The 13,346-nt window shown below is 41.6% G+C and overlaps 1 protein-coding gene and 1 long non-coding RNA gene across 7 annotated transcripts in view; one reads left to right on the top strand and one right to left on the bottom strand.

The window, feature by feature from the left end:
* Positions 1-13,346, bottom strand: part of CNST (consortin, connexin sorting protein) — a 100,203-nt gene that overhangs the window by 33,258 nt on the left and 53,599 nt on the right. For all 6 annotated transcript variants that reach the window (XM_048843669.2, XM_048843667.2, XM_048843670.2 and 3 more), the window contains 4 exons: positions 13,035-13,240; positions 6,805-6,835; positions 2,683-2,769; positions 2,022-2,136 (listed from right to left, as the gene is read on the bottom strand). In XM_048843669.2, coding sequence (XP_048699626.2) covers positions 2,022-2,136; positions 2,683-2,769; positions 6,805-6,835; positions 13,035-13,240 — 439 coding nt within the window. The remainder of the gene's footprint in view (positions 1-2,021; positions 2,137-2,682; positions 2,770-6,804; positions 6,836-13,034; positions 13,241-13,346) is intronic.
* LOC142071608 (uncharacterized) lies at positions 4,454-10,065 on the top strand. Its single transcript, XR_012667732.1, has 2 exons — positions 4,454-4,514; positions 7,891-10,065. It is a non-coding gene; the product is annotated as an uncharacterized LOC142071608 (long non-coding RNA).

Genomic DNA, 13,346 nt, shown 5'->3' with positions numbered 1-13,346 from the left:
TGTAGCACTCTCAGGCTATGTCTACCCTACTGTGGTGTAGTGTGGGGGAGGGATAGCTCAGTGGCTCGAGCATTGGCCTGCTAAACCCAGGGTTGTGAGTTCAATCCTTGAGACGGCCACTTAGGGGTCTGGGGCAAAAACTGGGGATTGGTCCTGCTTTGAGCAGAGGGTTGGACTAGATGACCTCCTGAGGTCCCTTCCAACCTTGATATTCTAAGTCAATCTGAGCTACATGAATAATGTAGTTGGAGTAGACGTAGCTTAGATTGAGTTACTGCGGTGTCTACACCACGCTGGGTCGACAGGAGACGCTCTCCCATTGACTTACCTTACTCTTCTCACTCCCGGTGGAGTACTGGAGACCATGGAGAGCGATCTGCCATTGATTTAGAGGATCTTCACTAGACCCACTAAATCGACCCCCAGTGCACTGATCACAGCCGCATCGATCCCACGGTAGTGTAGACATAGCCTCAACATAATAGAAAGGGGACTTTTTGTCCAGGTATACTGTGAGAGCCTCTTTCCTTCAGAAAGGGCTCCCTCCAGTCCAGAACAGTCCCAAGTCTGTTGACCTTCAGGCCATGGTGCCTCTTGTTATCTTATAATGTTATATAAATATATTAGAAAGGCTTCTGACACAGTCCTGCATGACATTCTCACATAAGCAAACTAGGGAAATGTAGTCCACCTGAAATTACTAGAATGTGGGTGCATAACTGGTTGAAAGACCATACTCAAAACCGTAATCAAACTACAACGAGGACTGTGATCAATTGTTCTCCACGTCCACTGAAGGTAGGACAAGAAGTAACTGCGTTAATCTGCAGCAAGGGAGATTTAGATTGGATACTAGGAAAAACTTTCTAACTATAAGAGTGGTGAAAAACTGGAATAAGGCTTCCAAGGGAGGTTGTGGAATCCTCACTGGAGGTTTTTATAAACAGGTTGTGCAAACACTTGTTAAGTATAGTCAGAGGGCTGGACTTGATGGCTTCTCAATGTCCCTTTGAGCCCTACATTTCTATGACACTACGATAAAAAAACAAACAAACAAATAAATAAAATAAATAAATAAAGGAGCTAAGCACTATTATTTATTATTAATATAATTGCTTCAGGTAAAGAGAGTCCCTGTAGTGCATTCCTTCCCAATGGCACTAGAGAAACTCAAAAATATGAGAGCAGCTCCTCTGCTGTATAGAAAGAAACTACTTAACTCTCATGCCTAAACACCTTGGTTTTAAGGGACCCAACTGTTAGCCACTGATTGATATTACTGTAATCTTTTCTGAATGACTTGCTAAATGCAAGCCGTGGCAAGAATTATGCTATGGTTAAAGTGCAAGTCACTAGCATGCTTCATCAACCTTCTAGTACTGCAGGCACCAGACTTTGAACTTTAAACTTTTAAAAGCTCCTCATTGATGATTTTTATGTTTGAATTATTTGTGTTTGTGTCTTGCCAGAACATGATCAGATAACTACATCAGACGGTAGAATCCGGTATCTCTATAGTACACAGTTTTCATCTGCTGTTTTGTTTCATCTTGAATAGTAACTTTATTAGCAAACACTACATCATATCACACTTTATTTGAGGATTGCCACCCCAATATGACTGATCATAACTGTATATTTGGGGACTAAACGACAATTTTGTCCAACTGAATCCTCACCAGTTCAGCAAAAGAAGGCAGTAATGTGATCCAAGTATAAACTCTTCAACTCCCCAGACTATCAAAGTAATACCTGGACTCTGTAGAAATATTTTTAACAATATTAATCCAGTTTGAGAAGTTACTGTAGAACAAAGTATTCTTACTACAGATTAAAACCAAACATTTCCTATCAAGAACTGCATCTGCCTTGCAGTTGTGAATTGATTTTGACCCATTTAAAATCAACTGCTACAATTTTTATTTTGGGGGATGTAGTTGAATCCATTTCAAAAATCTGCCATACAGATAACAAGGAAGTACACTTTCACTTGCTAAAGTAATAAAGTTTGCTATACTTACTCTTGATGTGATGTACAAAGTTTAGCAAGATTTTCTAACTCTTCATTGTTAAGTCCTTTAGCTGAATTACTCAGAGTTGTAACTGTACTGGGCACTGCTGTTTTCCACTTTGTTTCTAAATTAAACCACAAATAGTTTTAGCCATGCTGCTACAAATTAGCATGTATTTAGCCATAAAAATGTGGAAGCCAAAGAGACTAGTCTATGGCAAAATATGTTCAAGTCCAATTTTGTTTTTTATCAGTAAAACAAATCTGTTCTGTGTACGCTGTACAATTACGAAGAAGACTCTAGATAAAAAGCATATCATCATGACACAATAAATTGTGTTTTCAAGAAATGAAACAAATGTCATGCTAGTTTCACCAGAGAATATAAGAATCGACCATGGTAGCGAATTCAAAGTATAGAAACTGACCAAGACAAAGAATGATCCCTTAAGCATGCCTTTTCTTCACAAAGACGACAAGAGAAAAATCCAAGGAAAGAATAATTTTCTCATGACAGGCTCTTAAAGGTTCTGGTGAAAAAGCTACTTTTGTTTTTGCAACACAGTATTGACTGGAAAAATATTTGTTTTATTATTTAGAAAGAACAAGTTCCATAAGCTTATCTAAAAGATAACTCTCCTCTCCACCACATTAGAACAGACTGTACTTACCCCACTGCTCCTGAATGGAAGAAAGATTTGCAAGTAGCTGCTCATGATATAGTCGTTCAAGCTGAATGAACTTCATTGCCTTCTCATCTGAATGGAAGGTTAAAGAGAAATACAGATACAGACAGACATATTGGGATATACTTACATTTGATACCACATTCAAAAGGACATAGTCTAGTTCTATGACTGAAACCTGATACATCCATTTTGGTACTTGTGTGAGTGGTTATATGGTCAGCACTCTAATAGACTTGAATAAATTATTAAACTAAACAAAAACTGAAAAAGAGTTGAAAATATATCTTCCTAAAAGCAGCATGTAAGATTCTTTTATTACATTATCATCTCTTTCCACAAAGTTTGACCCCGAGAAAGCATATTTGATCAACTATGAGTCTAAGTGCAGGTACATTATACATTTTTGTGTTAACTTACTTATTGAAAAAAAAAATCACCCTAAAAGCAAAGACAAGCATTACTACACTCAAAGACAGAACCACTCACATCCAAAGACATCAAGTGCATTTCCTCTGTGTTTTGAACAGCACTAAGCATACTGTAGAACAAGGGTCGGTAACCGGCAGCATGAGAGCTGATTTTTAGTGGCACTCTGCTGCCTGCCGGGATCCTAGCCGCCAGCCCCGCTCAGCCCACTGCTGGCCTGGATGGACGAAACCCCGGGCTGGCCGTGGGTTGAGCAGCTCAGCGCGCTGCCAGTCTGGGATTCCATCTGCCGCCCGCGCTGCTGGTCTGGGGTTCTGTCTGCCAGCCCCACTCAGCCCGCTGCCAGACTGGGGTTCTGTCCATCTAGGCCGGCAGTGGGCTGAGCGGGGCTGGAGGACGGAACCCCAGACCGGCAGCATGCTGAGCTGCTCAGCTCGCTGCCGGTCTGGGGTTCCATCCACTGGACCCTGCCAACCGGGGGCCCGGCCGCCGGCCCTGTTCATCCCGCTACCAGTTGGGGGTTCTGTCGGGGGGCCCCTGCAAATGTAAAATTTATTACTGGCAAGCGAAACCTTAAATTAATGAAGACGTGGCACACAACTTCCCAAAGATTGCCGACCCCTGCTGTAGAAGCTTAACCAATAATAATAAAGTAGCACTTCGAGGCAATTTATCTCTTCCCAAAGAACACATCTTCACCAAAAACCTGTTAGACAAAACACAGGGCATAACTTTAAAGGACTGCAAGCATTTTGATTTCCCCTTCTTAGGACAAGGACTTCTAATACAATACTTTGTTTGCACAGCTGCAGTAAGGTGTGAACAGCCACCAGCAAAAGTTACTCCTCAGACAATCTATTTTTGAAGTATGAAGGGGTCTCATTTTTTGTGAAATATTTTGAGATTATGCTGACCATTCCTCCAGAGCCGGCTCTAGGCACCAGAAAAACAAGCAGGTGCTTGGGGTGGCACAGTTCTAGGGGCGGCATTCCGGCGCCAGCCATGCCGCCCCTAGGAATGTGCCCCCACGCCCTAACTCGCCTCCACTCCGCCTCCACCTGCTCCCCTGACTACGCCGCCACCACCACCCTGCTTCTCCCCCCTCCCTCCCAGGCTTGCAGCGCACAAAACAGCTGTTTGGAGCAGCAAGCCTGGGAGGGAGGGAGGAGAAGCCAAGCGGCGGCACGCTCGGGGAGGGAGGCGGTGGTGGAGCAGATGTGAGCTGGGGCGGGGAGCGGTTCCTCTACCCCCCCGTTACTTCCTGTGCTCCCCTCCCACCACTCACCTCTGCTCTGCCTGCTCCCCTGAACACACTGCCTCTCCCTTGCCTGAGAGGGACGGGGGAGAAGCAGAGCAGCGGCGTGTTCAGGGGAGCAGGCAGAGCGGAGGTGAGCAAGGGTGGGGAGTTGTGGGGGGGAGCCGCAAGAAGCCGGGGGGGGGGGGGGAGGAAATGTGGTATGCCCGGGGGAGGAGGTGGGGCTGGGGATTTGGGGAAGGGGTTGAGAAGGGGCGGAGCCGGGGTGTACACCAAAAAAAGCGGGGGTGGCCAAAAATGTTTTTGCTTGGGGCAGCAAAAATCCTAGAGCTGGCCCTGCATTCCTCCTTTACCAACCATCTCTTTCCCCCCCTCTGCAGGGCCTTCACTGTGTCTGCAAATCCGTTCTAAAAGCTGTACACTTTCCTACTAATTCTTCTCCTGCCAAGCAGTATGAAGTTAGCTAACAATCATTCCATTTTAAACCACCTCTTGCCAGGTGTTTACACATTCAGCTATTTCAAATTCCATTTGGCAATATACTGGAAATAAAAACAGAGTGAATCAGGTTCTGAGTATATAGACACAATATTTGCATTATTTATACCAAATAAAATACTATAGTAACCACCATAAAGATACAAGAAGTACTTGCTCTTTTTACTAACTATGGGATACAAATGACATAAACAAACAGCACTAAAGGAGTTCATATTCCTTGCCTTGTATAAACTTAGTAGAAAATAAAACACAGAACACAGCAATTGCCTTATTGGATCAGACCAATGGCACATTTAATCTGGTATCCTGTCTCCACTGATTAATATCAGATTCTTCAGAAGAAGGTTTAAAATCCCTATCATGAATAATTATGCAAGAGTACAGTTAGGGGTAAATTCTTTCCTATTTCCACAGAGTTAATGGTTGCAAGAGCTGTTATCCCTTACAAATATTTATTATAGTTAGCACAATTTTACCTACCCTTACTATTGATATAAATGTCTAATCCATTCTAAATTCTTTGCCCCACTGTCTCGTGGCATTGAGTTAGACAGCTTCACTAAGCATAGTGTTAAAAACATATTTCCTTTGACTAGCTTTCAATGTATTGCTTTTCAATTAAAGCAACGTTCTTCTAGTATGAAATGTGAGCACCCATGTGGTTTTCGCTATACTGTACTTCTGTCATGTTTGCTCTAAACTAAATAGTCCTAATCTTTTAATCTCACTGACAAATATTTCCCATGCCTCTACATTTTCATTTATTTTCTTTCTTTCTTATCCCTTTTTCAGATGGGATGACCAAAAGTAATGCTCAAGATGGTGACATACATTCTATTTTAAATACTAGCTTTACAGTATTTTCAGAATTATTCTTTATCCCTTTCTAAATACAGTTTAATATCACTTGGGCTAGATTTCCATATTTGGAAGAATACTTTCTGAGACTTGTAAAATCTTGTATTTTGCTATTTAATCATAATGATTTTTAAATTGCCTGCTTTATTTTTTGTTTAAGGATATGCATAAGTTCCATGAGTAATGTGATACACTTAAGTAGCCTCCACACCCATACTAAGGATATATATTGCTTAGCTTTCATCTTTAGGTTCTAAAGAGTTTCCAAGTTTTTTGAAAAACCATACTTCCTAAAGTATAACATCACAGCATTAGGTTTTAGTATGATCAATCCTCCTAGGATGAAATTAACTTAGATTATGTTATAGTCACCATGACTGGCTCAACTCCTGGAATCAAGTCCTGTGTATTATTTAGGAACAGGTCAAGAGTAACCTCTCCCCATGTGTGCCCCAGAACTAGCTGTTCCGAGAAGCAACTGTCTGTGGTTTGAGAAACTATTAAACTAAACTTTATACCTATGTAACATAAAATCATACGTCATTGTTTTGCTTTTGTTACCCGCAAGTTCTCCTTCAACACTGTGCACTAGTTATCATTATCCTGATGCAGAGGTCAGTAGAACACACACACACAAGGCCCACCATCACTACAGTAGTATTTTTATAAATTAGGATATATATCCTATTTGGATAAGGCATATTCTTAATGCCTAATACTCAGAAGAGAATTTCTCATGTAAAACAGTTGATTTCTTTGAAGCATATAACTGTTTTGCTTATGTCTTTGTTTCTGGCAGGCATTACCAATTATATCAGTACAGCTTTGGGAAAGGGGATTTATTTCTTTACTTGTACTCCAGCTAGCTGGCTAAGAAAACACAGCAGAAAGCACATATTGTAGGCTTACTCATGTATAAAACATGGCATGTTCACCTTTTCCTAACCCTCATCCACAGCCTGTGAACCATCAAAGTCAGTTTTCCTTTCAAATTTTTATTATGACGCCACTTTACTTTTTTTTACAAAATGGAGCACTGTTAATTTTGATCAATGAAAGGATACATTCCTCCTCCTGAAAATAGGCCTCAGCTATCTGTAAAGGAAAAAGAAAAAGAAAATAATGTTTAACATCACGATTCTTTGATTCTTTATTATAGTCATGCATGTATAATATTATCTTAATTTTTAAGAGTTCATATTTTATTTGTATACATTTGCTCCATGTTAAAACTAGACATAAAAGTTGTTATTCCAGGAAAGGTTTTTTAAAAGGAAAATCAAATAATTTTACAAACAAAAAACACAAAAACCCCATCCACTATATTCATTTTAAGACAAACAGATATATTTCAAAAAAGTTGTACTTTGCAGACGAATATTTGGTCTTTGAGATTAACCAAGTGAGTAGGAAACAATAAATACTGACAAGACCATACAAGTAGCAAATATAACTCCTTGTTCTTATATTCACGGAAAACGATAAGCCCAAACGTTAGTTGGGTTCTAGATCTTTTAAACTGATAGGTTTTTATGCTTAAGTGATTATACAACAAAGAGCTTTATATTAAGGCATTCTAGATGGTGCACATTTCTACTTACATGCAAGGGATGAGAGTATGAATTCTCTTATCAGATATTTCTCCCTCAGGACTGCAGGAAGTAAGATCATTGCAGAGAGGGAATTCTTGAGTAATGCTACAGCACAATCTGCTAAAAGGTGAAATGGGGAACACTCTTTCTGAAGGGCCAATGTCCTGACTTATCATGCAAGAGCAATTTTTGGATAGAGAACTTTAGAGGTGTGGTGGTGGTGGAGGGGGAATGCAGCCTGTCACAGGCCACAGATATAACTACTCTCCTCTTTAGGTCCCTTTCACAGCACTGTGAACTCCAAACATTTGAAAATCATGAGTTGGGCCTCAAAAAAAATTGCAAGATTAAAAATTTAAAAAAAAACAGGTCTTTTTTATTTTTCTTCTAGTTTTTGAGTTTATAGATGACAGTCAAGCTTTTTTCTGCAACTACACAGGCCAGAAACTTTTTTAAATGAAAGCTGAAATCCTCATGAAAAGCTCAGGATTTCAGGACCTGGGGCTTTAAGAAAAGTACCAATTATTGCCAGACTTCTGATAAAAAATTTTTCTGCAGGAAACAGAAAGGACCAACTGCAGGACCCATGTGGAAGAGCATCTACCCATCTTTCCTCAATTCACTAAGCCCGGGGTCTTGAGATCCAAAAAAACTTCAACATGACAGCAGGCACAAAATGAAGCCAGATGGCAGCTCTATGACCTGCATTATAGATTTTATGAGGTAGAACCAACTTACGTCTTTTCCCCTTTTAATGACATTGCTGTAACAGAAGGGGTTAAACATGACCTTTAAGTGACAGTTCTGCCAAAGGAAAACAATGAGAAACATAGAGACACAGCATTTAAAGACTGTTCTACCAGATCTAGGCTGACCTAACCCATGCGTGTCAGAACAAACAAAAAGCTATCTGGCAGATAGATACAGAAGGCTAGTGAACTTTGCCTGTTCCATATACAATCCACAGTACCATTTCAGGTTTAATTTGGAAATCAAAACATTGCCAAGGACAGGTACCGGTAAAAATTAAGTAAGGAGGGAAGACTGATTATTTGAAGTAATATTTCAGAAGATCATGTAAAAATGTTTAAGAAAGGTTAGATTAGTCTGTTGGAGAGACATGGGCTCAAAATAAGCAGAGGAAAAACAGAGTATATAGTATTTAATTTCTTGAAACTAAAGGGACAGACAATACTGAAAATGCAAAGTTTCAAGTATCTGGTTTCCAGAATCCAGGAAAATGTGGAAATGGATGATGAAATGAGAGCTTCAATAAAAGCGTGGCTCAAATGGGGAGAGATAATTGGTTTAGCATGTGACAGGAAGATTAAAAGGGAAAGTCTATAAAACCATGGTCCGTTTGGTTTTAATGTCTGGTGCTAAGTGTTAGGCAACAAAGAAGAAACATGAGCAAATAATCTGTTCCATAGAAATGCGACGGTTGAGGTAGATGAATGGTATAAGTAAGAAAGACCACACAAGGAATGTGTATGTTAGAGATGTACTCAAATTAACACCCATAAACAAAAAATTAGGAAGTGCAGGCTGAGATGGTTTGGTCATGTAAAGCACAGTACTGAGAAACTCCACCAAGAAAAAAAAGACAGACCAGTCAACCCAAGAAGAAGTGGGGGGATGTCATAAAGGAAGACAGGTCAGTACGTAATATGATAGAGGATACGGCATTGAACGAGTACTTTGGAGGGAGAGGACTCATAGAGCAGACCCCATTTGATGGGATTAATGCAAGAAAGAAGAAAAAGAAGAGGTTAGATTCACCTCTAATCTTTGAAACTCAACCAGCCTATAACCTGAAGCTAAATACCAGAGTGATGGCCATCATCTCGGCCAAAGCACTGAGGACTAAAGTGGAGATCTCCAGAGCTAAAAGCATGAGGTGCTACAGCTGCAGCTAAAGAGCTAAGACTTCCCAGCTTGGGGCACAAATAACTCTTATATTCTGTAGTTTGGCACAGAAGGGGACCAATAATATTCACCAGTGAGTTACCATGAGAAACTTTCCATATCAAAACATGGACATGGAAATAAAACCAAGATATAGTATCAATGTAGTCTTCACAAAACTAATTTTTTAAATGCCGAGTTTACTAGAATGGGTATGTTACTGATTATGTAGCAATGGACTTTCAATTGGTACTGGAAAGCCAGAACTGCAAGTATTTAGCAGCAGCCGAACTCCCAGACAAATAGCCTGAATGCCATAGTAGGATAGGTGTAGAATATAGCAAGTATTTTTGCTTGCCCAAGGTACAAAGCAAGTCAGTGGCAGAACTTGGGTTACAAATTGGGTGTTCCTGGCACGCAGTCCTACTAGTCTATTCTGAGCCAACATCTCCAAAGGGGAATTGACAGATGAATTCTAAGACTCATATTTTTGTATATTCTGGCTGCTGCCTGGAATGGTAGTCCCAGAAATTCCTGGAACAACTCAAGGAGCATTTATATTTTTTGTTTTCTAATGGCAGAAACAAATTATGTGCACACTCCTAGAAATCTGAAAAGCATGTTCTGGGGTTAAACATCAAAGGATAATTTTCTGCTTAATTAAACTTAATCCTTATTACACCCTCTAGAATACTGATGCCTGGAAAAAAATTATTGTAAGCTTTTTATTATACCATTCTGAATTTTAATGCTTTAGTGATTCTGTAATACAGCAGTTGGTTTTAAATTGCACTTGTTCATATGAAATAAAAAGGTGATTAAAATTAATTCTATACTGGGTGAACAGTTGTGAGACGTTACGGCTCATCATATTAGAAAATGATAGAAACACATTACATATACAAGTTATTGGCAGGCTGTATTAGTAAATCAGGCCCTTCATGACAGATTAATCCATTCCAAAGAAGATGATGCTCTAATTACTGCTCATTTCACAAGAAAAGAACAAGCTTTGTTCTCCAACCATTTGATTTTTTCCAGCTTAATAAAAATATACTATGGCCAATGTGTCAAGTACTTATTGACTTTCTTTCAACCATTTTATTAGGGCTTGTTTCACTTGTCTCAGGAAGGACGGTTGGTCTTGTGGTTAGGACACATGGCTGGGAGTCAGGAAACAGATTCTATTCTCAGTTCTGCCAGAGGCTTCCTGCATGACTTTGAAAGAATCTGCCTCTTTGTACCTCAATTGGGGAGAACAACAACTAGAATTTACCTGCTTCCATACTCACAGAGGTGTTGTGAGGATAAATTAATTAATATATGTAAAGCACTTTGAGATCTCTGCACTATTTACACTGCCTTCTTTATATGGTGTTGATATTCACGAGCCAGCACAAAACTTAGAGACTGTTTCAGGCAAGAGACTAAATTAGTGCTAACAAAGTTTCACATACATAATTAATGCAAGGAAATAGAACTTTTCACTAAAGCACCATTTTTTAAAAATTGAAAAATTCCACTGCTAATGTAAACTGCCAGTAAAATATTTATTTTTTAATGTAAAATATATTTATGGAACCTGACACCTATTTTATTTATTACTCATTTTGATAATTTATATGACTGACAACAAGAGGCAATGCAGCAGCAAAGGAACCACTATTCCGCAGAAATCAGCTGAAGAGCAGTTTCAAATGAGAACACTGTTTTCAACAACGGTGGCAAAAGAATAAGTCCATCAAGTAGCACTGTCAGACACTATAAGAAAAAGGAAGCTAAAGTGATCCCCTCAAAATACATCCTTCTGGTCAATATGTAGAGCAGGGGATCGGCAACCTTCAGCACACGGCGCACCAGGGTAAGCCCCCTGGTGGGCCGGGCCAGTTTGTTTATCTGCTGCATCCGCAGGTTCAGCTGATCGCGGCTCCCACTGACCGCAGTTTGCCGTTCCAGGCCAATGGGGGCTGCGAGAAGTGGCACAGGCCAAAGGATGTGCTTACCGTGGGAGGGCCACATGCCGAAGGTTGCCGATTCCTGATGTAGAGCCAACATTCAGCAAACCAACACTGTTGAACTGTGTATTATAGTTCAAAAGATCCTAGCCACGTATCTATGCTACATTATAGTCACACTTCCAGTCACCCTTTGCAGGGGAGCAAAGCCACTAGCCTGTTGCTAGAAATAAACAGCTGTACATCAATTCTCACTTATTTTTCAAATCCACAGCTATACATCTTACAACACTGCCTATTCTCTTGGCCTAATGTAGAGCTAAGATAGTGACTGCACTATGTCAGGTTACATGGAAGAAGAATCATCAGCACATATTAATGGAATAACTACCTTCAACTGAGTAAGAGTGATCCTTATGATCCATACATTAAGCTAGGTCTGCAATAAGAGTATTTCCAGATTAAAATGCTATTTAGAGAACCAATTACTTATACCAATGTCTAATCTTTTCATGATTTTAAAGGAATGTGTCCCCCCTAAACTGTGTGTAACCAACTCTGGGATAGGGCTGCCAACTTTCTAATTGCACAAAACCAAAACCTTTGCCCTGCCCTCGATCCCACCCCTTCTCCAAGGCCCCATTCCCTCTATGCCCCCTTCTCTCTGCCCAACCCTCACTCACTTTCACTGGGCTGGGACAGCAGATTGGGGTGCAGCTGGGAGTGCGGGCTCCGGGGTGGGGCTAGAAATGAGGGGTTCAGGAGCAGGCTCAGGGCTGGGGCAGAGAGGTGGTCTCTGGCTGGGGGTGTGGGCTCTGGGGTGGGGATGGGGATGAGGGAGGGAGTTCGGGTGGGGGAGGGAGCTCAGGAGTGGGGCAAGGGGTTGGGGTGCAGGAGGAGGTGTGAGGTGCAGGCTCCAGGAGGGGACTCAGGGTTGAGGTAGGGGTGCTGGAAGGGTGAGGGCGGGGGTGAAGGGTGCAGGCTCTGGAAGGGAGTTAGGGTGCGGGAGAGGGTTCCAACCTGGGGCAAAGGGTTGGGATGCAGGAGGGGGTGTGGAGTCTGGGGGGGAGTTAGGGTGCGGGAAGGGGTTCCAACCTAGAGCAAGGGGTCTGGGTGCGGGCTCTAGCCAGGCACCGCTGGTCAGAGGCACAGTGGCGCTAAGACAGGCTCCTTGCCTGCCCTGGCTCCGCATGGCTCCTGGAAGCAGCTGGAATGTCCAGCTCCTAGGCAGAGGTGCCAGTGAGCTCCATGTACTACCCGTGCCCACAGGTGCCATCCCACAACTCCCAGCCAACAGCAGCTGCCGAGCCAGCGCTCAGGATGGGGGCAGCATGCAGAACCCCTGTGGCCGCCCATGCACCTAGGAGCCAGCCATGCCAGCCACTTACGGGAGCTGTGTGGAGCCAGGACAGGCAGGGAGCCTGCTTTTCCCCGCTGCGCTGTCAACCGGACTTCTAGTGGCCTGGTCAGCAGTGCTGACTGGAGCCACCAGGGTCCCTTTTCAACAGTGCTCTGGTCGAAAACTGGGTGTCTGGCAACCCTACTCTGGGACCATATCCATAAAAAAAGGTGTGGTTTAACATGTCTATACTAAGATTTTAACACAAGGTAATTTGCAGTTTTAACATGTACTAGATAGTTAAGGAAAACCTCCCCCTTAGGGTTTTCCTGAACCACATAACATATCTTAAAACTACAAATTCACTTGTCTACAGTAGGACTTTCGCATGTGTTACCTAAAACGTGTTAAAGTATTTTTTATTTCCAGCGAGGACACATTCTAGGACAAAAAATAGTATAAAAATATAATCACATGTAACAACATGCTGATACACGGGATACCTGATGGAGACACAGAGGGAGTATCCTCGAGTCCATCCGTTCAAACTCTTCTCGAAGCATGGAAAAAAGGGACTGCAAAGTCTGTTTTTGTTGCTTTTGCTGATAGTTCACATTTGTCTCATCAGCATCATCATAATGAACTGAGTCTGTAGCTTTAAGGAGAGCATTCTCTTTCTTGAGTGCTGTGGTGTCCACTGAAGGAACTCCTTTAAATGGAAACAAATATCTAGGTTAGGATGCAAGTATTACTAGGAAACTGAAAACAAAGCTGCCGGTCTTGTTAAAGTCAGGTGTAACAGACGGACTGACACT

This window comes from Caretta caretta, chromosome 3 (assembly GCF_965140235.1).
Source record: "Caretta caretta isolate rCarCar2 chromosome 3, rCarCar1.hap1, whole genome shotgun sequence".
Taxonomy (NCBI): Eukaryota; Metazoa; Chordata; order Testudines; family Cheloniidae; genus Caretta; species Caretta caretta.
The sequence above is the reverse complement of the archived record's forward strand: the minus strand, read 5'-3'. Positions and strand labels throughout refer to the sequence as shown.